A 26,986-nucleotide genomic window follows, 5' to 3' on the forward strand; every position below is an offset into this window, starting at 1 on the left:
GTGCCCAGGGCACAGACCTCGGCACTGGAGGTGAACCCAGGCTCCATCCCATGAGTGAGCACTGGGACTCTGGCACTTCACCTAAACTCAGTTTCCACCTCTGTAACAATAGGGGTTGCAGGATTAGTGAGATGGTGTTTAGGGAGAGCTTGGCCCAGTCCTAGGCACATGGTCAATGTGATAGCTGCTGTTCTGGTCAGTTTCCCCCCACATGCCCCACTTTCCATTCATGTGTGCAGGTGGCACTGCATCCCCAAACACCAGACCCTCGAGAGCCTCACGGTCCAAATCAAAGAGCCCGGGTCAGTGCCCTCCAGCCTCACCCCCAGGACCCTCCTCCCATCTGTCCGGTCCATTCTTGCCTCAACCTCCCCACAGAGGACTGGCGAAGCCCCAGACTCTGAGGAGACCCTCAAGGAGCCCCACGGGGGAGCACAGGACAGTAACCTCAGGCCAGCGGCCCCTCCCAGAGTGCAGGAGCGAGGAGTGGCCCTCAGTGCCCAGCTTGCTGGCCTTTAGAGCTGGCCAAACGCAGGATTATTTGACATGTTGGAGAAGGAGCTGGCATTGCATTTCTCCCATCCACATCATTGTTGTAAAGTAACTTAAAAATTCGTACAAAAATGAGAAGTTGATCCCTGAATGGCCTGCCAGACTTTTGTAACCCAATATATTTTACCCTTAAACCAGAAATGTGTTTATTTAGAAGCAAGTCACTGGCAAATGCTAAAACTGAAGGCATTTCCTCCCCTGCCCCTGTGCCATGCCCTGTTCCCCAAACCTCCTCTTCACTCTGTGTCCAGATTCTTAGTTAGAGCATGAGAAACTGAACCCTGCCTCCTTTTTGGGCCATGCCAGCCACAGGCAGGAAACTTGACATTCATTAGGCACCAGCTATGTGCCAGTTCCTACACTGGGCATATTCTTTTATTTACTTCTACCAGCCGTTTGTGGTGGCCCCATTTTAGGGAAGAGAAAAATGAGGACAGAAATGAGGCGTGACTAGCCCAGGTTCAGGCTCCCGGTGGTCGATCCCCAGCACAAACCTCTGTTTGCGTGACTTGATTTGCAGCACTTTGGTTTGCAGCACGGTGTCACCAACTCACATGTGAAACAGGGCCCTTGGTTCTTCCCCAGGAGCCAGAGGGAGAGAAGAGCCATCACCTAGTGCCAGCGGCATGCCAAACACTGTGCTGGGGCTCCCCTGCATGCTCTTAGCCCGTCCACAGATGCATAAAAGGCTCTGAGTGTGGCTTGCTGAGGAAGGTGGACCCACCCTGCAACTTGAACGTCTGAGCCAGCCCCCAGCGGATCTTGGGCTTCAGCCCTCCCCCTCCCCAAGCCAGAGCTTGAGGGGTCCCTGGGCTTGGCCCAGAGGCGAGGATGCAACCCCCTCCCTGGCTCCTGGGATGGCTCCCCTCTGTCTTTCATCTCCTGCCCTCTGCTCTGTGAGCTGCACGCAGCAGTAATGGATTGCAGTGGACATTTTTCAATTAGGTTCTGATTTTCCCCTGCCTGTCACTATAAAACTCCAGATGGTCTGGGGCTTCACGGTTCCCGGGGTATTTTCCCTGTTTTTTTAATCTTCTGTTGTAACACACCCCACATGTGGGAATTGGGCCTTTCAAGGCTGTTCTGTGGATCAGCTGGTACTTTCTTCTCCACTGTGCCACCTGGTTTTCCTTTCTGCATGGAGGCATCCACTGTGGGCATCCTCCCTTCCCAGCGTCAGCTCTGGGGCTGGGCCCAGGCCTGGCCTTGCCCCAGGAATGGAACCTGTGACGCCTGGTTTGAAATGACAGTACTAGCTCCTGAGAGAGAACTTGTCTTTTGGTGCTTTAGGTAGGAGTCCCTGAGGCAGTGGCCAGAGTGGTTAGGGACACATATAGACTCATCAGCCAGACCCAAGGTCAGATTCCTGCTCCGTCACTGACTGGCTGTGTGACCTGGAGCCAGTGACATCACCCTTCTGAGCCTCAGTTTCTTATTCTGCAGAGTGGGCTGGGAAGTAGCTTCCTCGGTGGGGCACGTTGTCTGAATTAAATGAAACACACACAGCACTTGGCCTACGGTAGGTGTCAGAGAAAGTGTCACCCAGTCACTACTATCATTCTGAATTCACCCCAACTTCATCTTCAAATATATTTTACTGTTTGTGTATTTTGGGGTAAATAAGAAAAACCTAACCATCTGCTCTTACATTTTTCAAGATTGTTATACACGCCTGCTTTTCCTTCTCCCCATCCTGGGTACCCCCTGCCCTCAGTATCACCTTCTCTGTTCCCATGGTGTGGGAGCCTTTCCTTCTAGCCAGATCAGTCTGTTTTTGGTTTGTGTCTCAAATCCACCCTCGACAGAAGGTGCCTGTATCATTCTCTGCATGGACAGATGGTGTCAGAGCGCTGATGCCTCTGCACACAGTGGTTCACAGAGCCCCCACAGTGTGCCCCTTCTTACATCTGAGGTATCTGGTCTCTGACAAGTGAAATGAGCTCACCCTGATTCATCGGGTCGGGAAGCGTGGAGGCCAGCTTTGCACCCAGGCTGATCTGAAGCTGGAATGCATTGGTGTGGGTATGGGGGTTGGAGGGTACAGATGCCACCAAGCCAGCACCAAGGGACCAGATCATGCTGGCCAGAATGCCAGGGTGAGGATCTGTTGAGTGTTGAGGCACTGGGGAACCATGCAGGGTTTGAGCAGGGAGGGACACAGAGCTATGGGCTTAAGTCTTCTTTTCAGATAGCTCGTGGAAATGGGTTGGGAAAGGCAGGAGGGAGGCAGGATGGCACCTGTGCAGTCACCCAGGTAAGTGATGCTGGGGTGTGGATTAGGGCAGTGGGTGGATAAGAAGAGAAGGGGGCAGACCTGGAAGGTGATTACAAGGTGGCATTTCCTGGGCTGGTGACTAGTTGGATGCAGGGCCCAGAGAGGAGGGAACATGTTCCTGGCTCAAGCATCCAGGTAGAAGGTGGGAGGTCAGGGGCCCCATACCCACCCAGCCATCCACCATGAGGGACTGAGAGGCCCCAAGGTGGGCTGGCCATGTGCCAGCAACTCAGGGCCATATGTGCTTGAGGCTTAGGGGCCCATGTCGCACCCTCCTGCACCGGTCCAGCCCAGTGCCTGGACTCACGGTAGGTGCTTAGTAAAGGTAGATGGAAGAAACAGTGACAGCTCAGACCCAGGGCATCAGCCCTGCGTGACCTGGGGTGGTCCAGCCAGCAGAAGTCGCACCAGAGTCCCTCAAGTGAAGAGCCTGTGCCACATCAGTCCTTGCATGGAGTGGCTTCTGTGAAGTCTTTAGAATCAAAAATCCCCAAATTTGCCTGCTGCAGAAGGAACCACTATCCCATGTGTTTGAATGAAGGGAGCTCCCAAAACTCCCATTTCTACTTTCACCTCTCCTCTCCCTGCTTCCCTTCCTTCTCTGCTCAATAGATCCTTAGCTGTTTCCAGAACATATCCCACCTCTTCCAGCCTCCCTGCTTTTGTTCATGCTTTGCCCTCTCCCTGGAATGCTTTTCCTGGCTCTGTGTTTCTAGCCCCTGCCTGGGTGTCAGGGCTGAGCTCCTCTGTGAAGGCTTTTGTAGCTCCCCAGCCTCTGCCAGCCAGAAGCCCCCGGGTCAGCCCCTTCCTAGGGCTCTGAACACGTTCCAGTGTGTTTGGAGCTATGGGTCTTTGATGCCCTTGGGTCTCAGCTTGGAGCACACTGCCAGGCACACAGAGGGGCAGCTGAGTGAGGCAGGAGGATAAGAACCTGTGTGCTCAAAGAGGAGAGGATGAGTGAGTGACTCGCAGAAGTGCGTGAGTGGAAGGATGGGGGGTGCACAGTAGCAGGGATGGGGTGGGTGGTCAGGTGGGGGTGGAGGGATGGGGTGCACAACTGGCTTTCAGGCCACATGGCTTACCTCGTGTTGCAGGCACTTTCTCAGGAGAGATGGCAGTTCTGCCTATGGCATAGCTCAGGCTCAGTGCCCATGGCACAGGGGGAACAACAATCTCCCTCTCTGAACCCCCCACATAGAGGCACTCAGCCCTTGCAATGGGGGTCCAGGGTCTGCTCTGCCAGCCTGTATCCTTGGACACTGGCAGCAGGAAGCAGGTGTCTGTCCAGGACAAATATACCATAGAGCCTGAGGCGACCGGGATGTCAGGAAGGCCCCGCCCCAGTGGCACTCCCTGTGGTGCAGGCCCCATGGAATCATTACGATGCCCTCGGATCATGGTGCCATTACCTGAAGGTAAGTTCTCCCTCCACCTGAGAAACCAAGGTCAAAGCCAGGGACGTGCTAGATGGCTGCATTTCTGCTCTCACAAGCCCCATGCATCCATTCTGCAGCATCTGTGCCCCCATAACCCAATGGTGGGGGTTCCCTCCCTGCAGCCCTCCCAGCCCTACACAGCCTATGGATGGGGCCCCTTCAAGCCACGCCCACCCCAAAGGCTACCTCGCTCTCATTGGAGGCTGCTCCTGGGACCCAAAGAGCTCCCCCTGGGCTGGGTCTACACCAGGGTCCGTGTGTGTAACCCCTGTGCTGGCTGCACCCTGAGCATCAGCTCCCCATCTGTCGGTGGGGACAGTAATACTTGCCTACTGGGCAGTGAAGAAGATAAGGTGCCACATTTGTGACAGCACCAGGCCCAGCAGAACCAAGCACACAATAGGTGCTGAACTGATGGTCGCTCTCATCCCTCTTTCTGTGCCTCTGTTGTCCCCATCTGTGCAGTTGTTGACTAGGAAGGACCACAGGGACCTTGGCAGGCAGCTGCAGGCAGATCCTATAGGCCCTCAAGGCCCCTGGTGTGTCTGGGATGCTGGTCCTGATGGGGCATGACTCTGGCTCTGCCAGGGGTGCCTGCAGCATCCTCATCCCAGACCAGTCCTGATGGGGCAGTGCCCCTTCGTCTGCTGGTACCTCTGTTTCCACCTGGAGGGACTGGCCACTCCCATCAGGGCATCCTAGCCACCCCAGCCTGTGGCTCAGCTCTGGAAAGTTCCAGGGGGCGGGGAGCAGAACAAGGCTGGGCCAACATACATGGGCACAGCACGGGCATCAGTGCACACACACTTATCGGGGTACCTTGCCGCACACTGGGGTAAGGGGGTGTACTCACAGGGGTGCGTGGACTGCATGCCCAGCAACCCCCATATCATGCTTCTGTCCCACCCTTTGCCCCATGATTGAGATGCCAGCCCTGCTCTCAAGGAACTCTCAAACTCTCAGCCTGGAGGCATGGGGAGAAGGCCATGGCTGTGCAGGGAAAACCTACCCCACAAGCTCATGGGTGTCGCAGAGGATGGGGTGGGGAAGGTTGAGGCAGGCTTCTGAGAGAGAGTGCTTAAGCAACAGGAGTAGATGTTTGCGAAAAGAGCAAATAAAGGAAAGGCATTCCAGGCCTAGGGAACAACTGAAGCAAAGGCCTGAGGGCATGGAAATTCCTAACAGAATTCAGGACTGTTCAGACACAGTCTCATTCCTACAGATCATGCGTGGAGCGTCTGCATGGGAGAGGCATTTGGGTCCATGTTGGAAGACCATGAACACCAAGCTGCAGATCCTGTGTTTGAAAAACGTATGAATTAGATGGTCAGAGAGTTGGAAGGGAAGGAGTCCCAGGAGGGGGACAGTCCGAATAGAGGCAGAGCAACTGTGCTGAGCAGAGGGTTGGCCAAGGCAGGAATACACAGACCTCGGGGAGAAGATGATGTATCAATCATGGTCCACCATCCAGCACTCTCCCACAGTCAGGAAAATGACGCAGCCTGGAGGAGTTATTGCCCTCTGCTGTAGATACCTCCCCGCCCTGCATGGGCCAGAGGGGAACAAAGGATGCTGAGAGGAAGCCCCATTCTCCAGCCCGGGCTCCCCCATCTCACGTTGGGGTGAACTTGGCACAAGGCCATTGCAGGCGAACAAGGGAGGTGCCTTGCAGCCTATTTACTGCCCAAACAGGATTTTCTCCTGGTTTGGATGCATGAAAAAGGCACAACATCTGGAAGTAGGAAGCAGAACAGCTTCTAAAACCCAGCTGTGGGCGGCTCGCCTTGGACCCGCCCCAGCAGAGCACGGCCCCGAGTTGTGACTGGGCTTCCAGGGGACAGGCGCAGAGGGAGCTGTCCCGGGACCATCATTGTCTCTCGTGTCTCTTGTGTCTCTCATGTCTGTCTGAGCAGCTCTGCCCTGGCCTGTGCTCCATCTGCCACCTCTGCCCTGGATGGGGCGTTGGTGACCCTCATCTGGAACTGCTACAATTGCCATCTTCCTGTCTCCTCCCCCGGTCCCCACTTGTCACCAGCAGCCAGAGAGGTCTTCCTAGGGCACATCTCTGACCCTGTCCTTTCCCTTCTTTAGGAGAAGGGTCTCCACTTTCCCCAAGGTGGAGTCCAGGCTCACTGGCCCAGCATTTGAGTCCCCGCTATCTGGCCTCTGAGCTCCCTGCAGACTCCTTGCCAAGTAGAGCCCAGCCCACCCCCAGCGTAGTGAACCCCACATCAACCACTCAGGGGCCTTCACAGGGAATCTGTGCCTTTTTCATGCTTTGGTGCCTGCCCTTCCTTGGCCTTCAGTGTGCGTCACCCCCCTATCTTCTTTGGATCTGTTGGTCGCAGTTCAGGGCTCGGGCAGGGCCAGACAGAATGAGGTGAATGCATCAGTGTTGGGGGAATTGCCTGCCTGTGTCTCCACACTGCTACATGTCTGTCTAAGCTCGCTACAGTCATCAAGCCCGTGGAAGCAGCTCGTGGCCCACAGGCTGCCTCAGGCATCTCCTCTGTGTGGCCACAGCCCGTGTCTCCCTCCGTGACATCTCAACCACGTCGCTTTATGGTGGTGTGCGTGTGTGCGTCTCCCGCATGGGCTCTCTACACCTAGAGGGCAGGACCCGTGTCTGAGTTCTCTCTGCAGCTTGGCACTCACCGCAGACTGGAGCCAGTCTGTCCCAGTGAACAGCCTCACAGCAGAAATTACTCAATGTGCTGAACAGCCTTGAGCCAAGGCCATGAAAATCAGCCAGGTGGATCACAGGGTCTGAAATGAGCCCACAGTCCTCTCCAGGCACCCAACCAGCTCCTCCCCCTACTCCCCGCAAATGAGCCCCAGAGAAAGGATGTGAAGAGCAGGCTTTGGGAGCACCATTCCTTGGGTAACACGGCTGCTACCAGCTCATCCTTGGCCACCTGCTGCTGGGAGCCCATGCTGGCCCCTGGGTCAGAGGGGCGGGGTCCCATGGGCCCTAATCTGGGTTAGGTGCTCATGGTTGGCTGTTCAGCCCTGGACATGGAGGATGAAATCAATGGCTCATGAGAGGGGGCCAGCCTCCTCTGGTCCCTTCCTCCTCAAGGGTCATCTGCCCTAGGAAGGCAGCAGGCATAGCAGAGCCACCTGGCCTTTGGCATCAGACTTGGCCTGAGTCCTGTCATTGCCATGTCACAGCCCTGTGACCTTGGGCAGGTCACTTGACCACATGGAGCCTCCATCTCTGAGATGGGGACATTAATGCCGTATCCTTCACAGCTGTTGTGTGTCCAACACCCAGCACCACACCTGGATGTAGCAGGTGCCCGTCAGCGCTGGTCCCCTCCTCCCACCCTTGCAAGCACATGGCCAGAACATCAGCCTGGCTGGGACAGGGACAGATGGGGAGAAGTTGGAAGGAGCAGCTCATCACACTGAAGGAGGAGAGGCTGCTGCTTCCGCTAGGCAGCATTTGAGCTGACTTTGAAAGCTGAGGGAGGTTGGTGGGTGGCTGTGAGGGCTGAGGGAGGTTGGTGGGTGGCTGTGAAAGAGGGGACACTCCTTGCTGAGTGACTTGAATGAACAAAGGCTGGAAATTGTCTGGCCAACCCCTGATGTTGATCTAGGGCATGGGGTGGGCCTAAAGAGAGGTGTGGAGGGCTGTATATGGTCACAGAGCCACAAGATCTATGAAGGGCCCTTCAGTTTACAAACGTGGCTCTTGTTTTGACAGCAGTTAGCATCAACTCTGTGCTCCAGACGGACAAACCCCATGACATTCAGTGTCCTACCCCCTGGGGCCCTCATGTCAGCCTTGAGTGGTGGCCACACAGTCTCAAGCTTGAAAACAAGGAAACAAGGCGCAGAGGGGTCAAGAGCACTGCCCAAAGCCTCTCTGGGACAGAGCCCAATTCAGATCCAGGCTGTGGGTCCTTCCCTATTTCAGCTCTCTGTGCTGGGACACACGCCTGCCCTGATTCGGGGCTGTGCTGTGGTCAGGGCAAGTGCCTCGTTTCCAGATGGCCCTGGGGAGGGGAGCCTTTCGGGTCCAGAACTGGAAAGGCCACTTTCTTCTCCAGCCCTCACGCCCCATTTCTAAGTCAGGGTGCTATTTTTCTGGACTCACCAGGCCTTTCCAGATAAGGCCTGGGCCCTGAGCACTTCATGGGGAGCTGATCTGGAGCTCTCAGAGGCTCCGGCAGGATGGGAGGGGCAGGGGTGCTGGGGCCAGGCAGGCCTTGGGGGTTAGTTTCCATGCAGGGTTGGGGTGCCCACCGGGCTGGGAGTTCCCCTCACCAGCCTCTCCTGCAGTTTGAAGGCTGCAGCAAGGCCTTCTCACGGCTGGAGAACCTCAAGATCCACCTGAGGAGCCACACGGGCGAGAAGCCGTACCTGTGCCAGCACCCGGGTTGCCAGAAGGCCTTCAGCAACTCCAGCGACCGCGCCAAGCACCAGCGCACCCACCTAGACACGGTAGGCCCAACAGGCAGAGGCCCAGGGTGGGGTGGAGGATGGCCACACACCTGCCACTCATTCAGTGCAGAGCTCCTGCCTTACCCTGTAGCCCCACTGATGTTTGGGGCAGGAGATGCTTGGCAGGGCAGTGGGTCGGATGGCGTCCTCTGCATTCTAGAATGTTTAGCAGTTATCCCTGGCCTCTCTCCACTAGACAGGAGGCAATGTTCCCACTCCCAGTCGCAACAACCAAAACTCTCTGAGGCCAAATGTCCCCGGGGGGTGAGGGGAGGCAAACCTGCCCCAGTTAAGAAGCAATGGTTTGGCCTGTGGGTACCAGCCTGGGCACCAAAGCCGTGCACAGCCTCATGGAGAGAGCACATTCGCCTTCCTGTGTCCCCTCCCCAGAACCTGTCAGCCACGCCAGAGCAGATTGCTCCCTGCTCTTCCCGTCCCCTCTGTAGACACAGGTCAGAGACTCTCCAGGGCGGTCTTTTGTCCGTTGAGCCCTGCAGGTGAGGAGCGGAGGTGGGCAGTGCCTAAGACTCCAGGCTCCTGCAGGTGACCCAGGCCTCCAGATACTGGCTCCCTTCCCACCTTCCTTCCCTTGTTTGCACCAGGCACAGGTAACAGCAGCTTTATTCCAATGTCTGCCCAGGCAGCCCTCCATGTGCTGTTAATAGAGCGCTTCCTAAAACTTCACCCCCCAGGATCTCATACAGACCCTGTGCTCTGGGAAGGGGCAGTCACAAAGCCATTTGACAGATTAGGGAAGTGGGACACCTGAGGCCAGTGCCTGCTCACCATCGCACAGCTGGACGGTGGCAGAGCTGACTCAGACCAGGGCCTTACACTAGGCCCTGGGTGAGGGGCACGTGCCTGAGGAGGACCCCAGCCCCCATGTGCTGCAGGAGACTGGGTCTGCAGCAGAGCCATGTCCGGGCCCCAGGCTGGCTTCTCTATGCTTCCTGCAGGTGTTTGGGGAACTCTGTGGGTCAGAGGCTGGGGGATTTGGGTGGCTGCCCCCCAGCCCGTCCAGTTCACAGATGAGGAGGAAACAGGGGCCCAGGAGGGCAGCTGACCCCTCCAGGGTAAGTTGGAGGCCATGAGACAGCAGAGGTCAGAGCTGAAAGGGCACTTGCAGGTCTCTGATGCCAGCCATTTACCTTAGAGCCGGGGAAACCAAGATCCAGAAAAGATTCAGTGCCCAGAAAACAGCAGGGAAGCAATGTTCTTGGGGCCAGGCCAGGCCCTGGGGGGGGACACTCTGTATATCTGGCCCCACAGTCTCACACACACTGCCCCCAGTTTCATCCTGGTGACCAACCAAGATGGGGCCCATTATCCCCATTTCATAAATTGAGACTCAAAGAGACTGAGTCATCTGCCCTGTCCACAGCAGGTGTGTGGCAGAGCTGGGATGCAAACCTGGGCTGGGCCACTCCAGGTCCAGTGCTCTCTGCTGGAAGAGCTGATGTGGCAGGCATCTTGGGGGATGCAACAGAGCAGAGGGGTGAGGGTGGCAAGGAAGGGCCCCATCCCCAACCCGAACCCAACAGTCCTCCCCTTCTCAGCTTCATTGTCACAGGCTGTGCTACGGACATGAAGTGAGGAGCGTTGCTAGCAGATTTCCCTGCCTTTGTCACCTTTTCAGCCCAAGGGGCCCGTGGCACCCTGGCCCAGGTCCTGAGAGGCACGCTCTGTGCCCCAGCACCCCCAGTTATGTCTCCCAGAGGCCACAAGCCAGTGCTGACAGTGCCAGGCCTCCCTGCACCCTCTCCCCACCCTCCCGTGCCTCTTGGGCCACCTTCCCTGACCCTCCTTCTTCCTCCCTCCCTCCTTACTGCATTTCCTGGACCCAGCCCCAAAGCAACAGGCCTCTGGCCCCCACTTGGTGTGTGAACAGAGCCCCAAGGTCTAGGTCAGGCCAGGCCCAGAATGAGCCTGCAGGCTTATCTCAGGCCTTCGTCTCCCCAAGAGGTCCCCTGGAGGCCTGGGAAGTGCAGCCGCCAAGCCCAGCACCCCACTCGGATCCAGCTCCCCACATAAACACCGCAGGCAGCTCTGTGTTGCTAGTTTGCTGTCCCAGCACCCGCCCCCAGAGGCCCCTCGGGTCAGGCCCCTCACAGGGCAGGGCCTTGCTTTCCAGAGGGGACCAGCGATGTCCCTAGCTCCCCTCTGGCATTGGAGAATGTGGGATTCTCTCCATGGGCGGGAAAGTTTCTCAGAACAGACTGGAGAGGACCAGGCCAGGGTTCTGACCGTGGCCCTGCCTCCTGGTCTTGGAGGTCTGAGGAAAGCCCCTGGCCTCCCTGGGCCTCCTGAGAGGTAAAACCCCTGCTTCAGAGAGCGAGGGAGGTCAGCTGAGGCAGCAGGTGTGAGGCCCCGCACATGGACTGGGCAGCCTTCCCCTGCCTGTCCTCTTACTGATTGGGCACTGACCACATCCTGCCGTGTCCCAGGCTCTCAGTGTGGGGCTCGAGTCCTGAGCGCACAGATCCCCTGAGCGGACTCGAATAAGCCGCTGTCCTGCATGGGGCCTCAGCTTCCCCACTGGGATGATTCTCTCTCCCCTGCCCACTTCACTGGACCATTCGAGGCCACCGAGCAGAGGAGGCATTCTAGCAGAGGCCTGCACACGCTCCCCCCCTCTCCCCACTGTGGGATCTTGGGCAAAATGTAGGTCTCAGTTTCTTCTTCTGCAAAGCAGGATGAGTCTCATGGGGTGGGTGTGGGCTCAGGGAGATGGCGGATGGCTGGTGCTCAGCACCCGGCCTGCACAGGGGAGCGCTCCCAGCAGAGCTGGCCTCCAAGTGCAGACGGGCAGGGGCTCTGCACGGCAGACTCACTCGGAGCGTCCTCATTACAGACAGAGGGAGGCCGCCTGGCGCTGCAGCCCACATGGCCATTCCAGGCGGAGCTTGGCTGCTGGCTGGGGACGGCCACAGGGTTTCCTGAGGGCTCACGGGGAATGGGGCCTGAGGAATGTTCTACACACGTCAGGCCCTGGAAAAACAAACACAGAGATGGGCCTTGCCGCCCGTTTCCAGGCGAATGTGCCTGCAGACACAGAGCCAGCTTGTTTGCTTTTAGACGAAAGCGAGTGGATTTGTATCAGCATCCCCAAGGGACAGTCCTGGGGCCGGCTCAGGGACAGGGCAGGGCCGTGTGTGTGCCTGGGCACATGTGAACGCATGTGTGTGTGCCGTGCGTGGGTGTGTATGGTGTGGTGGTGGTGGTTTGTGTGTGTGTGTGTGTGTGTGTGTGTGGTGTGTGAGAGAGGGAGCCTACCTCTGGGGTGGGGCGGGCTGGGGGCAGCAGGGGCCATCCGCGGCAGGCCTCCGCTCTCCCTCCCAGGCCAACCCCGGCAAGCTTCTCACTGCTGTCTCTCTCTTTTTGCTCTCCTCCGTTTCTTTAATCTGGCAACTCTCCATGGCAGCACCAAGGTATGGTCGTCTCTTTCTGCTTCCCCTCCTCATGAGGTCCCAGGGCCATGGGTACCTCTCCCTGGGTCTGAGGTTGGCCTGGCCTCTCCTTAGTCCAGCAGGGGCAAAGCTGCCTTGAGGTTCTGGGGGCAGTTCCACGTGGGTGTGTCTGGCAGAACACGGCAGTCCCTGGTACTCACTCTGAGAGGTGTCATTTCCTCCAATCCTTCTCCTGTCCCCTGCAGTCCCAGCAGGGCAGAGGCTTCTAAGAGAGCGGAAGCACTAGACGTGTCCACAAAGGGAAGCCTTGTGAGCTTCAAGCCCCAGCAGCAGCCAGAGTCCTCAAGCAGGGTCCTGTGGAAGCCTTGGGAGAGATTGGGATTCAATTAGAGCCACGAGTCCCCTGCCCTGGGTCACTCAGACCTGGGATGAATCAGACAAGTCGCTCTGTGGCTGAGAAGAGGGACACTGAGCAAACCCAGCACATAGGCTAGACAGTGCTCAGGGGGATGCTCTGGCCTGGGGAGGAGGTGGAGGATGCGAGGAGAGCTTGGAGAGGAGGTGACATGGCTGCGGGAGAGCTGAGGAGGTGCTCGTGGTGGGAGGTGCAGGGCCTGCAGTGCCGGGAGATGGCCTGTAGGGCACCAGGGAGCCACCAAGGGGTTTCAAAGGCAAGAGTGGGTCTGTGAGAAAGACCTTCCCCTCTGGCTGTATGTGGGGAGCCTGAGGCCTAGAGGGCAGGGTGGGGCCTGGGCAGGAATTCAGGAGGGGCAGTGGGGATGGATTTGGGGTCCACTTCTTATATTCTGGGTGAGCCATGGGGGCCTGAGGGGAAGAGACTTGTCCACTCCCCATGCACAGGGCACAGCCCCCAGCCCCGCCAAACTCCCCAGCCTCCCCAGCCCCCCCAACCTCCCCAGCCTCCCCAGCCTCCCCGCCTCCCCCACCTCCTAGCCCCCCACCCCTCCAGCCTCCCCAGACTCCCCAGCCTCCCCACCTCCCCAGCTCCCCTGCCCCCAGCCTCCCCAGTCTCCCCAGCCTCCCTACCTCCCCCACCCCCCGCCCCCCCAGCCTCCCCACCTCCTCAGCCTGCCCAGCACCCCCAGCCTCCCCAGCCTCCCCAGTGCCCCAGCCCCCCAGCCTCCCCAGCCCGCCACCTCCCCAGCCTCCCCAGCACCCCAGCCCCCCAGCCTCCTTAGCCCCCCACCTCCCCAGCCTTCCCAGCCCCCCACCTTCCCAGCCTCCCCAACACCCCAGCCTCCCCAGCCTCCCCAGCCCCCCCAGCTCCCCCGGCTTCCCCGCCTCCCCAGCCCCCCAGCCCCCAGCCTCCCCACCTCCCCAGCCCCCCACCTCCCCAGCCTCCCCAGCCCCCCACCTCCCCAGCCTCACCAGACTCCCAGCACCCCCAACCTCCCCAGCCTCCCCAGCCTCCCCAGCCCTGTGTTCTCAGATCCAGCCGTGCTTCCAGCCTCTCACAGCTATTGGCAGGAGGACCTGGTTTCTTGTGGCCCCAAGAGCAGTCCGGTGCCTCTGCACCTACCTGCAAGGTGCGGTCAGTGCCACCTAGCCTGGCCCTGTGTGGGTGCCCCCTTCCCCTCTCCTCCTCCCCATCTGCAGAGCAGCTGTCTCACTGCACTCCCTGTCTGCTCAATGCTTACTTGCAGCTGTGGGGTCCAAAGGGTGGACTTGGCTCAGAGCCAGGGTCCGACCTGGAAGAACCCTTAGACCTCAGATGGCCCCATTTTTCAGAGAAGAAAGGTGAGACTCAGAGAGGAGAGGCAACTGACCTGAGGTCCCAGGATGGTGGTGGAATGAAGACACAAACCCCTTGCTCTGCTCCCAGGCCAGGCGCCTTCCCCACAGCTGGGCCAGGCTGGCTGAGGCAGAGTACTCTTGGCCTGCAGCCAGCCTCTCGCCTGGTCACCTCCCCACAGCAGGTCACGCAGAGGCGCGTGTCCCGTGGGGATGGGCCTCACTCACCCCACCCGTGCCCCCCATGTTACAGAAGCCGTACGCCTGTCAGATCCCTGGCTGCTCCAAGCGCTACACAGACCCCAGCTCCCTCCGCAAGCACGTCAAGGCCCATTCAGCCAAAGAGCAGCAGGTGCGTAAGAAGGTAAGGCAGCCCTCCTCATCTGGCCTCCTCCCACCTCGCAGCCGCCTGCACCGCACCAGGCCAGGTGCCCACCCTCAACACATGCATCTGCCCACCCACTCGCCCTGTATGCCACTGTTCATCCATCCGTTCGTCCGTCCGTCCACTTCCCACCTGCCCTTAGTGTCTCTGCTGACCCGCAGCCCTTCCTTCCACACCCCAGCTGGCCCTTTACCACCCGCAGACTGCCCACCAGCTCCTTGCCCCATGCATCTGTGCACCTCCCACGGCTTGTGTGGTAAACACATGATGTCCAGCCTTGTGCTGGGCACGGAAGATGCAGAAATGAAAAAGCACGTCCCCGCTTTCAGTGTCCTGGCAGGCGACAGCAGACACAAAGAGATGATTCTACCTCATGTCATTAAGATGGCGAGAGATGTGCAGAGAAAAGTCAGGGCACAGATGAGGGGACCTTAGCCCCTCTGGGTGGGAGCAGGAAGGTCTGTGGAGGAAATGGCATCAGGCATGGGTGCAGTGTTTAGGGGTGTGAGCACGGAGTGGGCCCGCGGGGCTTGCCTCCGCTGGCTCTGCACCCAGGCACGTGCCTTTGGGCTTCAGGTTCCTCAGCCGTCAGAGGGGACAACAAAGGACTTGCTTTAGACAGCTGCGGTCAGGAGTAAATGACGGTTTATGCTGAGGGTTTAGAACTGTACCTGGCACAAATTTAAAAGTTCAAAACAGAAATGGGTGTATGTGTTCATTGGTCTTGAGGAAGGACTAAGTGTTGGGGCGGTGAGTTCAGAAGAACGCTCCCCAGAGTGACTGGCGCTGAGAAAGGGCTGAAGCCTGAAGCCCACTGTGTGCAGGATCAGCGGCCAAGCAGCGCAGTGAGGAGAGGTTGTGTGGGCAGGGCTATGTCCAGGGCACAGTGGGTGCCATCGAGAGGTCTTAAGCAGAGCAGGGACATGGCACCTCGAGAGGTAACCCTGAGGGCCATGTAGAAAATGGGTTGGGGATGCTGTTTTGGACAAGCCGTGTGTGAGTTCCTGAGGGGACTGGGCCATGGCAGGAGGGACAGGACTGCAGCTGGGGGCAGAGCCCACCTGGCTGGGTTAACTCACACCTGCACTCCCATGGAACTCCAGGGCCAGGGAGTGAGGGTCCTTGAGTGCCAGGGAGGGTGTGGGAGTGAAAGAAACACCAGGGGCCAACTCAGGGACACTGGCATGACAGAGGAGGACAGAGTGGGAAGATCGCATTTATTGGTTCAACCAGATTTACAGAGCACCTACTGTATTCCAAGCATTGTTCTGTGAACTGTGGACACTGCCAGGAATGAAACAGCAGAGGCCTGCAGGCTGGAGGAAGCAGCTGCCTCAGGCCCCGGGATAGGGAGACAGCGATGGGGTGCCGGGAGCAAGGGAACTCAGTGGGAAAGAAGATGGGAGGGGACCGCCAGGCTTGCGAAGTTGGTCTCCAGCCTGCAGGCAGTGGGGAGCATTGGAAGCTGTGGAGCAGAGAGGGACGTGGTCAAATCCTGCGCCATGAGCTTTCTGGTGAAACACCACCTCCATGTTCCCTGAGGAGGGAGGGGATGTGCTTTAGCCCAGGTGCCTCTGAGGCTCAGGCACTGTACCTGGGGCTTCATATCCTGTATCTCATTTAGGCTTCACTATAACTCTAGCTCCCCAGCTACTCGGAAGGCTGAGGTGGGAGGATCATTTGAGCCCAGGAGTTGGACTGCACACCAGCCTGAGTGACAGAGCAAGACCCTGTCTCAAAAAAAAAGAAGAAAAGAAAAGAAAAAGAAACCACAACCATAGGTGTGGGCACTGTAATTCCCATTTTATTTTATTTTTAGAAACAAAGTCTCACTCTGTCACCCAGGTTGGAATACAGTGGCACGATCATGGCTCATGGCAGCCTCCAACTCCTGGGCTCAAGTGATCCTCCTGCCTCAGCCTCCTGAGTAGCTGGGACTACAGGCAGGCTGACTGCTCCTGGCTTTTTTTAAATATTTTTTTTTGTAGAGATAGAGGTTTCACTTTGTTGTCCAGGCTGGTTTCAAACTCCTGGCTTCAAGTAATCCTTCCACATTGGCCTCCCAAAATGTGGGGATTAGAGTCATGAAACACTCATTTTAGAGATGGACAAACTAAGGCTCAGAGAATTAACAAACCAGCCCAGCATCATGCACCCCAGAAGTGCCAGAGCCAGGGTCCATCCCAGACCTGTCTGCTTCCAGGGCCTGAGCTCTGTTCACTGCTCTCAGGTTAAGGGCCTGAGTGGGGACAGGGAATGGCCCAGGCTCTAGTAGACTGGAGCTCCACACCAGGGAGGCTTCTGTCCCAAGCGGACCAGTGCCTGAGGACCAGAATCCTGTCCTGGCGTTCCCAGGCCCCATGCTTGGCTCACACTGAGCCCCCGGGGACTTGGGGCCACAGATCTGCAAACTTCCCAACAATAAGCATCCATTAAGAGCCATCAGGGATGATGTATCTTTCTGGGTAAAGCGACCCTTGTATTATGACAAGTCCTTGGCAGCCCTGCTGCGTTTCAGAGAGAATTAGAAATGCTTTTCTTCCTTAATTCTCCTCTCCTGCTGCTCCTAATCCGATCGACATTGCGGTCTACAAGAACATGCCTTGGCTCTCTTTTGCCAGAAACTTAATTTACATGGAAAACAGCTGCTGGGTCAGGGAGCCAAGAGCCCATCTCGAGACTGGGCATGCCTTCTCCAAGCGTGGGCCTGGCCCTGCTGTCTTAGGAGGGCAGAAAAGCCCTCAGGGCTGACTCTCAGCTGCTGTGTGATGTGGGGCAGGGCTCTCACCTTCTCTGGGTCTGTTTTGTCCTGGGGAAGATGAGCATTTGGCTGAGCCAAGCTTTGGGATTTCCCTGAGAGAAGGGGCCCTTCCCAGGTGCCTGCCCCAGTCATCACCCAGTGTCCTGAAGGCCTCACCCTGTTCCCATCCTGGCTCTGGAAGATGTTCTGAGGTGACTCTCTGGGAACAGCCAAGGGTTGTTGGCCAAAGATTTGCTTGGGTTACTGGGTGCACCCCAGCCCAGGCTCACCCCTTAGCCAAGGGACCTCAAGTCTATATACTGATCCATCGTGCCCACGATGGGGTGACCAGATGGGGCTCGGCCAGCTGGAGCTCAGCCACCCCTACTACAGCACTTCCAAAGCATGCCCCCAGCCATCGTCACTCTGTGTCATTACTCCTCATGGCAGCCTGGGGTGAGGCGTGACTGTTGCTGCTTATTACAGGCTGGGTAGGCAAGACCCAGAGAGGTTATGTTATTTGTCCAGCATTACACAGGGAGTAAGAAGAGGTAGGATGGGATCTGAGCCCAGCTCTTCATCCCTAGCCCTGAACTATTTCCACTGAACCTTGTACCAAGAAGGAAGAAAGAAAAGAGCTGGGGCGGGGTTAGGGGAGGCTGACTGCACACCTATTGCGCTTTACTCCTACCGTGTCCATTCACCGATGCGGCTGCACAGAACGCACCTGCAGAACTCAGCTACCCATGGGAGGCCACACCTCCCACAGGTTGCTCCCAGCAATGACTGAGTGTGGCAGGCCCAGCAGGGACACTGAGGCAGAGCCTTCCTAGGAGGCACTGGACTCCCTGACATCCAGCAGACATTGGCTGCTGAGGACTCCCTGAGTCCGTGTCCCGGAGGCTCCCGCTTGACCCCTTCTCCCTGCCTCCTTCTGTCAGTCCTTGGGCTCTCCCAGCCCATCCAGTTCACAGATGGCACGTCTCCCATTTAAATCCTTGCATGTTGAATCCCATCTTGGCATCTGCTTCTCAAAGGACCTGGACTAACAACATCTTCACAATGTACACAGTCAGCCCATTTCACAGATGGGGAGCTGAGGCACAGTGAAGGCAAGGGTCTTGCCCTGGGGCTGCAGTCCTTTCTGCCCTGTCCCCTAACGGGAGGGTTGCTGGTGGGCAGGGGTCTCACACTAACACCTCCTTTCCCTCTGCTTGCTTCCCAGCTGCATGCGGGCCCTGACACCGAGGCCGACGTCCTGACCGAGTGTCTGGTCCTGCAGCAGCTCCACGCGTCCACACAGCTGGCTGCCAGCGACGGCAAGGGTGGCTGTGGCCTGGGCCAGGAGCTGCTCCCAGGTACGTGTGCGGGGAGGCAGGGCCAGGGGCATAGCCCAGGAGGGGCCTTTCTCTGCCCACAGTCAAGGACAAGTGATGCTCAGTGGGCCGCCCACATGGGCATGACCTGTTGCAGGCACTCACTCATCTGGACTTGGTTGCCTCTGCCTCTGGCTCCGTACTTCCAATCATCTTCTCCATGCAGCTCCTCTAACTAGGTGGACGTTTCCTTCACATTATTCTGTGGCTGCCCATTGCTCAGGGCATGAAGCCCTCACCCGTCTCAGCCTGGCCTTCAAGGTGTGTGGGGCCTGGGTCCTCCTGGCACCTCTTGCCTCCTCCTTGGCATGTTGGATGCAGTTCCCTGAACACTCTCTGCTCCTGCTCCCCTCCACCCCCGGACACTGTCCACACCCAGCCAGCCCTCTTCTCCTACCCTTCATGAAGGTAGCTCCTGCCCTTCCTTCAGGACCCACCTCCTTGTCCCCTCCTCCAGGAAGTCTTCCTCTGGGCTTCGCTCTGCCCCAGTGCTGAGCACTCTGAGCTGTCACTCTACTTCCCATCTGCCCATCTGTCTCCCCCACCAGACTGTGAGTTCCTCAAGGGAGGCTCAGGGTCTGCCTCATTCTGGAGTCACCAGCACCCAGCATGGGGACATGCAGAGCTGGGCTGGGGGAACCCATGGCCCTGCCCCAAGCATCATCAAGAGAGGCTCTGGTGCCCTTGCTGATGGCCCATGCTGCCAGGGTCATCCGCAGGGAGGAACCGTCTTCAAGAAGAGCTCATTCTGCCCCTGGCCTTGACTCCTGCTCCAGAGGAGAAAACTGAGGCTCTGAGAGGATAGGAACTTAGCCCAAATCACTTCCAGCTCATCGCTAAACTCTGTGGCCCAGAGATGGGGCCCCCAGAGCCCCTGGGACTCTGCGGGCCCCTCCAACCAGACGCTAAGGGCCTTTGGTCCAGCTGAGGTGGCTTGTCTGTCCCTCCTAGCAGCCGTGGGCCGCGGGGCAGGTCTCAGGCCGCAGCAGGAATTCCTGGCTTTGTGGCTTGGGCATCCAGCCCAGATAAGGGCAGCGTGGCCTTTGGATTCCAGCTGACAGTCCTTGCGCTCTACCCCTGACTCCCCTAAAGAAACCACGATATCAGAACAGACTTTCTGCCCACCCTCTGGGATTTCTTGAATTACTCCAACCATTTTCAACATTTTTTGTTTTCTAATTTTTTATTCTTTCCCCTCAATGTTGAAGTAGCAACAGATTTAAAAATGTATCAAAGCACTTGCCAAACAGCCTCAGGAAGAAAAGCCTTTTAGCCTTTCTCATGGGTCCCCCTTTCCAGGGGTCTGTGCTCAGGCAGGTCCACGAGGGCGAGGACACAGGCGGATGGATGCCTGGGGGGAGGGTCTGCACCCTCCTCATGTCTAGCTAGAGGACCCCTCTGTGTGGCTGCTTCTCGTAGGGTCAGAATTGCTAAAATGGCAGGGCTGGAAGGGACCGGGGGGCTCATCCAACCCAGGGACGAAGGTATCTCAAGTGCCAGCTCCTAACAAATGGTCATGACAGTGACTACTTGGAGCTCTGTGTTGAGAAGGCCTTGGAAGCTGCTTCCTCATTCAGCCAGAAAGAAAGCTGTTGCGGAGGAGCAGTGCTGCCCCCAGGGCAAAGGTCTTGTACCTACCCCATCAGTTTTACCTTGGGAAGACTCAGGCCTGGGCAGGAGAAGAATCACCTAAGGTCATCCAGAGAAGTCAGCAGCCAGTCCAGGCTGCAAGCCTGTTCTCCCAGATGCCAGCCTCAGGCTTGCCCCATCGAGAAGGGACAGGGCCAGCAGTTACCATCTCTTGAGCACCTGCTTGAGCCACTGACTTCACAAATATCCTCTCATTCAATCCCCAACTACGCTGTGCAGTAGGATGTGAAACCCATGCTACCAATGAGAAACAGAATCAGCTGAGTCCTCATCATCACAGATTGGAGGAGCCGCTCCTGCTGAAGCTACTGCCCTTGTTCTGTGACAATAAGTGGTATCTTCCCTGCTTTGAGCCTCAGTTTCCCTCCCAGGCACTGAGGGATCTCATCTGCTATGAGAACAAATGTGATCGTGGATGCGGTCACTTATATAAACCCTATGTGACTGATCATCTTACTGTTATTGTTGTTTATGGTGAGCAAGAAGAATGACTGTGTACTCATCCACCTTACAATCATGCACAGCCAGCACATATTGACTGTGTGCCAGGTGCTGCTCCAGGGACTGTGCGTGGACATCACTGCCATCATCCTCACGTTGGCCTCAGAAGGCACACGCAAGCCACAGCTAGCAGGTGGCAGAGGCAGGATTGGAACTCAGACCATCTGTGCAGGCTGTCCTCTTAACCAGAGCCCGCACCTCCCTGCTGCTAGTGCTGCTCCTCTGCTATACTGAGCACCTGCTGTCTGCCAGGCCCGGTGCTGGCCCTGTCCTCGAGCTGCTTCCAGTGCAGCGGGGAGGGCAGGACCAGCCAGGTGAAGCCCGGGGTCCTGGATCCCCTAGGATCCGGCCTGCTGGGTTCTTCTGCAGGCCGCAGGGCAGATGGCTGAGAAGGGAACAGATGTTGGGGCCAGAGGTTAAGCGCTCACGGCTGATGATTGATGACACAGCTTTACAGCCTGAAGTGGTGCGTTTTGGGGAGAGCCCATCAGGCCCCGTGGCGTCCCCACTTCCGCTGCCCCTCACAGTCCCATGGTTCCTTCATTCCCATCTGCTGTTCGCTGACATGGTCAGCATCTCTAGTTCACACACTCGGTCACCCACCCTGTGTTCGTCCTTGGTGTGGAGGCTGGACAGGCAGGGACCTGGCCCCGGGGCAGGGGCAAGGGCAGGGGACTGAGTCAGGGAGGATTAGCAGAGTCCAGAACAGAGGGGAGAGGGTGAGGGACGAGCTGCAGAGGGAGACACCAAATTTCCATTGTCCAATTGCAGGATGCTCCCTCAAGTAGGGACCAGTTCTCTTCTGCACAGGAGACCCCCCACCCAACCCCCAGGAGCTTGTCTGCCAGGCCCATCCTGAGCAGATCCAGGGTAATGTGATGGGCAGTGAAGACTTGAGAAGCATGAGGTCAGCGTGGCTGAGGAAGAAGGTGCAGGATCGATCAGGATTCTAAGCCTTCCCAGCTGTCAGGCCCCCAAACTGGTTCAAGATGGCAGGCGAAGAGGTGCTAAGGAGAGTGGTGAGTGGCTCAAAGTGTGGGCAGCTCCTCGCCGGGCTCCCTCCACAAACACCACTTGAGGCACCTTCCCCCAAGCTGGGGAGGGAGGCAGTGGCTGGACAGACAGGTGGTGCTAGGCCTGGGAGCAGAGTCCTAGAGGCAGGGAGCGGTAAGGACGGTGGCCCAGAGCCCCCGGGTCTCACAGCAGCCAGCAGTGATGCCTGCACCAGAGCCGAGGCCTCAGCTGGGTATCCAGACCATCACCTGAGCTGGAGCCACTCCTAGCCCTGGCCTCAAGTGGACTTTCTCTCTCTGCTGCTTGGAAGATGGGCCTGATGAGCCGCCTACTCTGTGACTTTGGACAAATCATTCAACTTGTTAATATTTAGTTTCCTCATCTTAAAATGGAATATATTATGTTCCCCACTGACATTTGTCAAGCTGGTTAAACTAGATAATGTGGAAAGACAGTGTGGCACATAGTATGTTTTTAATTAATGGTAGTTATTTTGATAGTTGAATCTCACATGATGTAACGTAACGTAGGGTGCTTGCAGCTCTAACTCCAGGCCAGGAGTTGCAAACTGTTTGGCCTCATAGGCAAAGGGGCACTTTTTGGTGGTGGTGGTGGTGGTGCTTTGTTTTTTTTGTTTTTTTTTTTTGAGATGGAGTCGCCCGGGCTGGAGTGCAGTGGCACCATCTTGGCTCACTGCAACCTCCGCCTTTCGGGTTGAAGCCATTCTCCTGCCTCAGCCTCCCAAGTAGCTGGGATTACAGGTGCATGCCACCACGCCCGACTAATTTTTGTATTTTTGGTAGAGACAGGGTTTCGCCATGTTGGCCAGGTTGGTCTCAAATTCCTGGCCTTAAGTGATCCTCCCGCCTCGGCCTCCCAAAGTGCGGGGATTACAGGCTTGTTTTTTTTTTTTTAACGGTTTCCATGTGAAGGTCTTTCTGGGATGTGTGCTCTCCCCTTTGCCACAGGCCCTGCTGCTCCCCTTGTTAATCCGTGCAGTTTCATTTATTTTGCTCCCCGCCATGCTGCCTGAGGCACTGAGCTTGCCGTCCCTGCCACAGCCCTGCTCGGTTCCCTGCAACAGTCTCCTGAATTGCAGGCCTGGGCCAAAGGGGCCAGCCTGGGATGAGCTAGCCTTGGAACCCCAACCAACTGAGAAGGTAAAAGTTTCCCTTACCCCATCCATGAAAGGAGACTAGTGCGTTCTCAGATTGGTCCTTCTGGTGTAATAAGAGCACTGGTCTGGATCCATGGTAACCAGAGTGCTATTCAGCATGTAACAGCTGCCCTGGTGCACACTGGCCAATCAGAATGGACACCACATCAGTGCAGCCCCAGGCTAGCCCCCAGGTCACACAGAGTCCATCAGTGCAGCCCCGGGCTAGCCCCCAGGTCACACAGAGTCCATCAGTGCAGCCCCGGGCTAGTCCCCAGGTCACACAGAGTCCTCCCAGGGCATCTGCTGGATGCATGGATTTCAGAAAAAATGATGTCAATTGCTATTAAAATAAACATGGCCAGATTGAAAAAGGGATGCAAAACTGGCCACTCCCTAGAGAGATGAGCCCCGGAGAAGCCAGAGCAACGCTGGAGGAGGCCTGGGCTCCATTCTGGGTGTAATGGCCTGGAATGCAGGGGTCAGGTACATTCTTTTTTTAGATAAAATAGGGAACATCAAAAACTTAGAACTCTTGCCATGTCTTTCTTAGGCTCCAGTCCCAGAGTAGGAGTTTATTTCCTACTCTGATTAGGGTTTCTTGGTGAAGGCATTTTGGGAGTGCTGGGCTCAGTAACTCCAAACCCTAGTTGGGTCCCTGGAGCAACGTCTGACTCTGACCTAGTGTCCGCCATTGATTTATTAGCCTCCCTGTCTTAACAAGGGTAAGACTTTAGGGGGTAAAAGGTGATAAAAGGTGGCATCACCCTGCAGGTGTCTTCTGAAGGTTTAGAATCTGAGACTAGAATGAGGCTGACTCCTCTCCTCAGTTGGGACCCTTGTTCAGTGTACCGCCCATACAACCGTCCATGGCAGCCCTTCTTAGAGGTCTCCCAGGCCAGCTGCCACTCAGCTAGTGCAGTCATCTCTCTTTGGAAGCCTTCACAGTGGACACCCCGGCTCTGCTTGCATATCTCTGGGGGAGGTAGTTATTCTGTGCAAGGGCAGCCCATTGCCCTGCAGCAGCACTGCCTGTTAGAAGGCACTGCCGAGCCCTGGGCTGCTGTCTACTCTCAAGCTTCTCTCCATTCCTGGGTCTCTGTCTGCTTCGGGGCCACACATAACAAGCCTCTTCTTTTCCAGAACAGCATCACAGAGATTTGAGGCAGCCTGCCCTATACATGCCCCCATCTCAGAACACACACACACACACACACACACACACACACATACACACACACCCTAAGCATCCCACGCCTCTGACAGCCCCTTGCCAGTCCACCTCTGCTATCAGGGTGAGCCCCAGCCCTGGACACAGCCCTTTAGCCAGGGCCTGCAAAGCTGAACTGAGTGGAGTGGGGCCAGCACCTCCCTCATTGGCGCCCCTAAACTTCCAGTGATACAACGTTGTTCATTTTCCCTCTTGTCTTTATTTCTCCATCATCAGGCACACACAGCTCCTGGGCCATCACAACCATCTCTAGGGAGTGGCCAGAGTCCAGTGAGCCTTGTTTGATTCCCTGCAGGTGTGTATCCTGGCTCCATCACCCCCCATAACGGACTTGCATCGGGCCTCCTGCCCCCAGCGCACGACGTACCTTCCAGGCACCACCCGCTGGATGCCACCACCAGTTCCCACCACCATCCGTCCCCTCTGCCCATGGCTGAGAGCACCCGGGATGGGTATGTACACCAGGCCAGTCCTCCTCCAGGGGCAACAAGGGGGGATCTCGGGGGGAGGCAGGGAGAGCAGGTGTCCCACACTATCTGTCTGCTTGTTACTGATAATGAAAATAGCCAACCTTCAGGGAACACTGACTGCAGACTGCATTCCACACACTTTGTGTGCATGATTCCGTTGGTGCCTGCAGTAACTCTGAGTAGACCGTACTGGCTTCTGAATGCCTCACTTCATGCAGCTCCTTCTCCCCACTGGAGGACCCTGGGAAAATGCTGTGGCCCCTCCCAGCGACCCCTGCATTCTGGGCTGCCACACGCAGAATGGAACCCAGGCCTCCTCGGGGCCTCACTCTGGAGTCTCTTTGCCTCATCTGTGCATTTGGGAGCAGACTGCCCACTGCGCGCACTCCACAGACGCTGGTCTGGGCCCCACACCCACCTCCAGCCACTGCAGCTGGGACATTGCCCGGCCTGCGGGGGCTGCCTGGGAGCCTTTACTTCAGGATCACTGTGGAGAGGGGCAGCCTCTTCCTGCGCCCAATGTGGTTCTCATTGTGGCCACTTAATTGACTGGAAATGGTGAATGTGTTAATTGCTGGACCATGATCTGCCAAAATCTGTTTTTCTTGCAAATGAGCAGAGGGAGGCCTCACAGCCCCACCCTCCTGCCCTCCCTGCTGTTTTTTGCTGATCACCTTGTCCCCGCAGGCCTGGCCCCAGCACCTTCCTCCTTCCCTGCCCTTCCTCCTCCTGGCTACGGCCTTGGCCGGCCTGCCTGTGCCTGGGGCCAGCCTGGCTTCATCGCCACATTTGTGGCCCACTGCTCCTATTATTACTGGGCTCCTCCTGCCATTCATTCACCCATTCATTTGGTGTTCAATTATGGATCCCCTGTGGGCAGGCCCTGGGCCCAGTGCTGGTGCCTCGATGACTCTGGCCCTGGTGATGCTACTGTGAGAGGGAGACCTACCACACAGGGGGCCAGTGGTGTGCCGGCAAGGAAGCAGAAGGGCTGTGGAGCCCAGAGGAGAGCCTAGTGGGGTGTGGCTGCCAGGAGGGTGTCAGGGAAGGCTTCCTGGAGGAGGTGAGGCTGGAGTTGGATGAGTGGAGAAGCTGGGAGGAAGGAGTAGCAAGAGTGAAGGTAGGCATGGTGAGAGCTTGGGGTGTTCTGGGAAACAGGAGTCATTGTGTGGGGTGACGAACTTGGGAGAGATGTTGCCAGGTCCAGATCCCAAGGCCTGGGATGAGACTCGACCTGAAGAGTGTTGAGCAGTGATGTGGTCAGGTTTGGGGATGAGGACGCAGGGCGGCATTGCAGGGGTGGGGTGGACTGTGGGGCACCGGACAGACAGCATCCCAAGCCAGGGCCTGGTTCAGGCTGGGGAGGGGGAGCCCGGAAGTCAGAGGAAGGCAGTGGTGGCACAGAGGCAGCGGGAGTAGGAAATCCGAGCTGGGCAGGGAGAGGAGGAGGCCTCAGGGATGAGCTGGGGGTCCAGAGGGGCTGCTGACAGGCAGGGGAAGATTGTGGCTGTGAGTGTGAGCAGAGGCAGCCTGAAGGGGGTGCAGAGGGGGACCCAGAAAACCGGGCCCTCCTTGAGCCTCAGCTGCTGCTTCTGTGAAAGGCATTATAAGGCCCTCCCTGAGGAAGGTGGTGAGGGCCGTACACACGCCTGACACTGTGTGCCTCACCTGGCACAGGCTCTACTACGATGGTCCCCGCCCCCACCCATAGCTGCTCAGGCCACCTGCTCACCCACCAACCAGCCGAAAAACATCTCCAACCAAAGGAAAATAAACCACGAAGGCCGTTCGCTGCTTGGGCCCGTGCACTCTGCTCCGCCTCATTCATCACCTGCCTGCCGCCTGCATAAGTGCCCGTCAAGAATTCTGCAGTGAGAAGCAGAGTGATGACAAGACGGGACCCCTGCCTGCCCACCCCTGCCTGCGGGTAGGAGCCTCGGGTCCAGCTGCAGGAGAGAAGCGTCCTCGTGCCTGACACCAGGCCCAGGCCCAGCGTGGATGGGTTTCTTTTTTCATCCCCTGAGAAGAGAGTGGGGAAAGGGCCTTCAGCCTCCACTTCCTGCCAAAGTCAACAAGGAACGGCCACTCGTGGCTCCCCAGTGGTTTGCTGGGACGTTTAAATAGCTTGACAGAATTATCTGATTCACTCAAAAATATGCTAAGAGGGCCTGACTTCATGACCAAATTTATTTACCCTGGCTCAGAGAAGACGCCGAATAGGGTATTTTTTTTCCCAGCCTTGTGCGAGGTATGAAACCCTCAGTCTGCCAGGCTAGTGAGGTTTTATATTAATTTTTATAGGTTCCAGTTGAAGCGAAAATATTTGATTTAGGCATCATTTGCATGACTCAGAGGAGGAGCTCCAGAAGATCTTTTTTGCCTTTTAAAGAGTTCAGGTAGAGCAGCATAGCCTCAGGCGTCATGTCTGCTGTGGAGAGAGTTGTGTTCTGTTTAATTTCACTGGCTGTGAAGGTGGCAAATGTGAATTTATGGTGGAGTGAGACAGGAAAAACAAACTTTTGAAAACACATGTTTTTTCCCCTTCATATCTGGTTCATCTTAATCCTGCAATGCTGTTAATCTCTGGGATTTGCA

At 57.1% G+C, this 26,986-nt stretch overlaps 1 protein-coding gene across 1 annotated transcript in view; it reads left to right on the forward strand.

Annotated features, from left to right (window-relative positions):
• Positions 1–26,986, forward strand: part of GLIS1 (GLIS family zinc finger 1) — a 234,681-nt gene that overhangs the window by 201,925 nt on the left and 5,770 nt on the right. The window contains exons 5-8 of the mRNA XM_019020611.4: positions 8,548–8,709; positions 14,122–14,232; positions 18,219–18,351; positions 24,217–24,373. Of these exons, the coding sequence (XP_018876156.3) occupies positions 8,548–8,709; positions 14,122–14,232; positions 18,219–18,351; positions 24,217–24,373 (563 nt within the window). The remainder of the gene's footprint in view (positions 1–8,547; positions 8,710–14,121; positions 14,233–18,218; positions 18,352–24,216; positions 24,374–26,986) is intronic.

This window comes from Gorilla gorilla, chromosome 1, assembly GCF_029281585.2.
Source record: "Gorilla gorilla gorilla isolate KB3781 chromosome 1, NHGRI_mGorGor1-v2.1_pri, whole genome shotgun sequence".
Taxonomy (NCBI): Eukaryota; Metazoa; Chordata; class Mammalia; order Primates; family Hominidae; genus Gorilla; species Gorilla gorilla.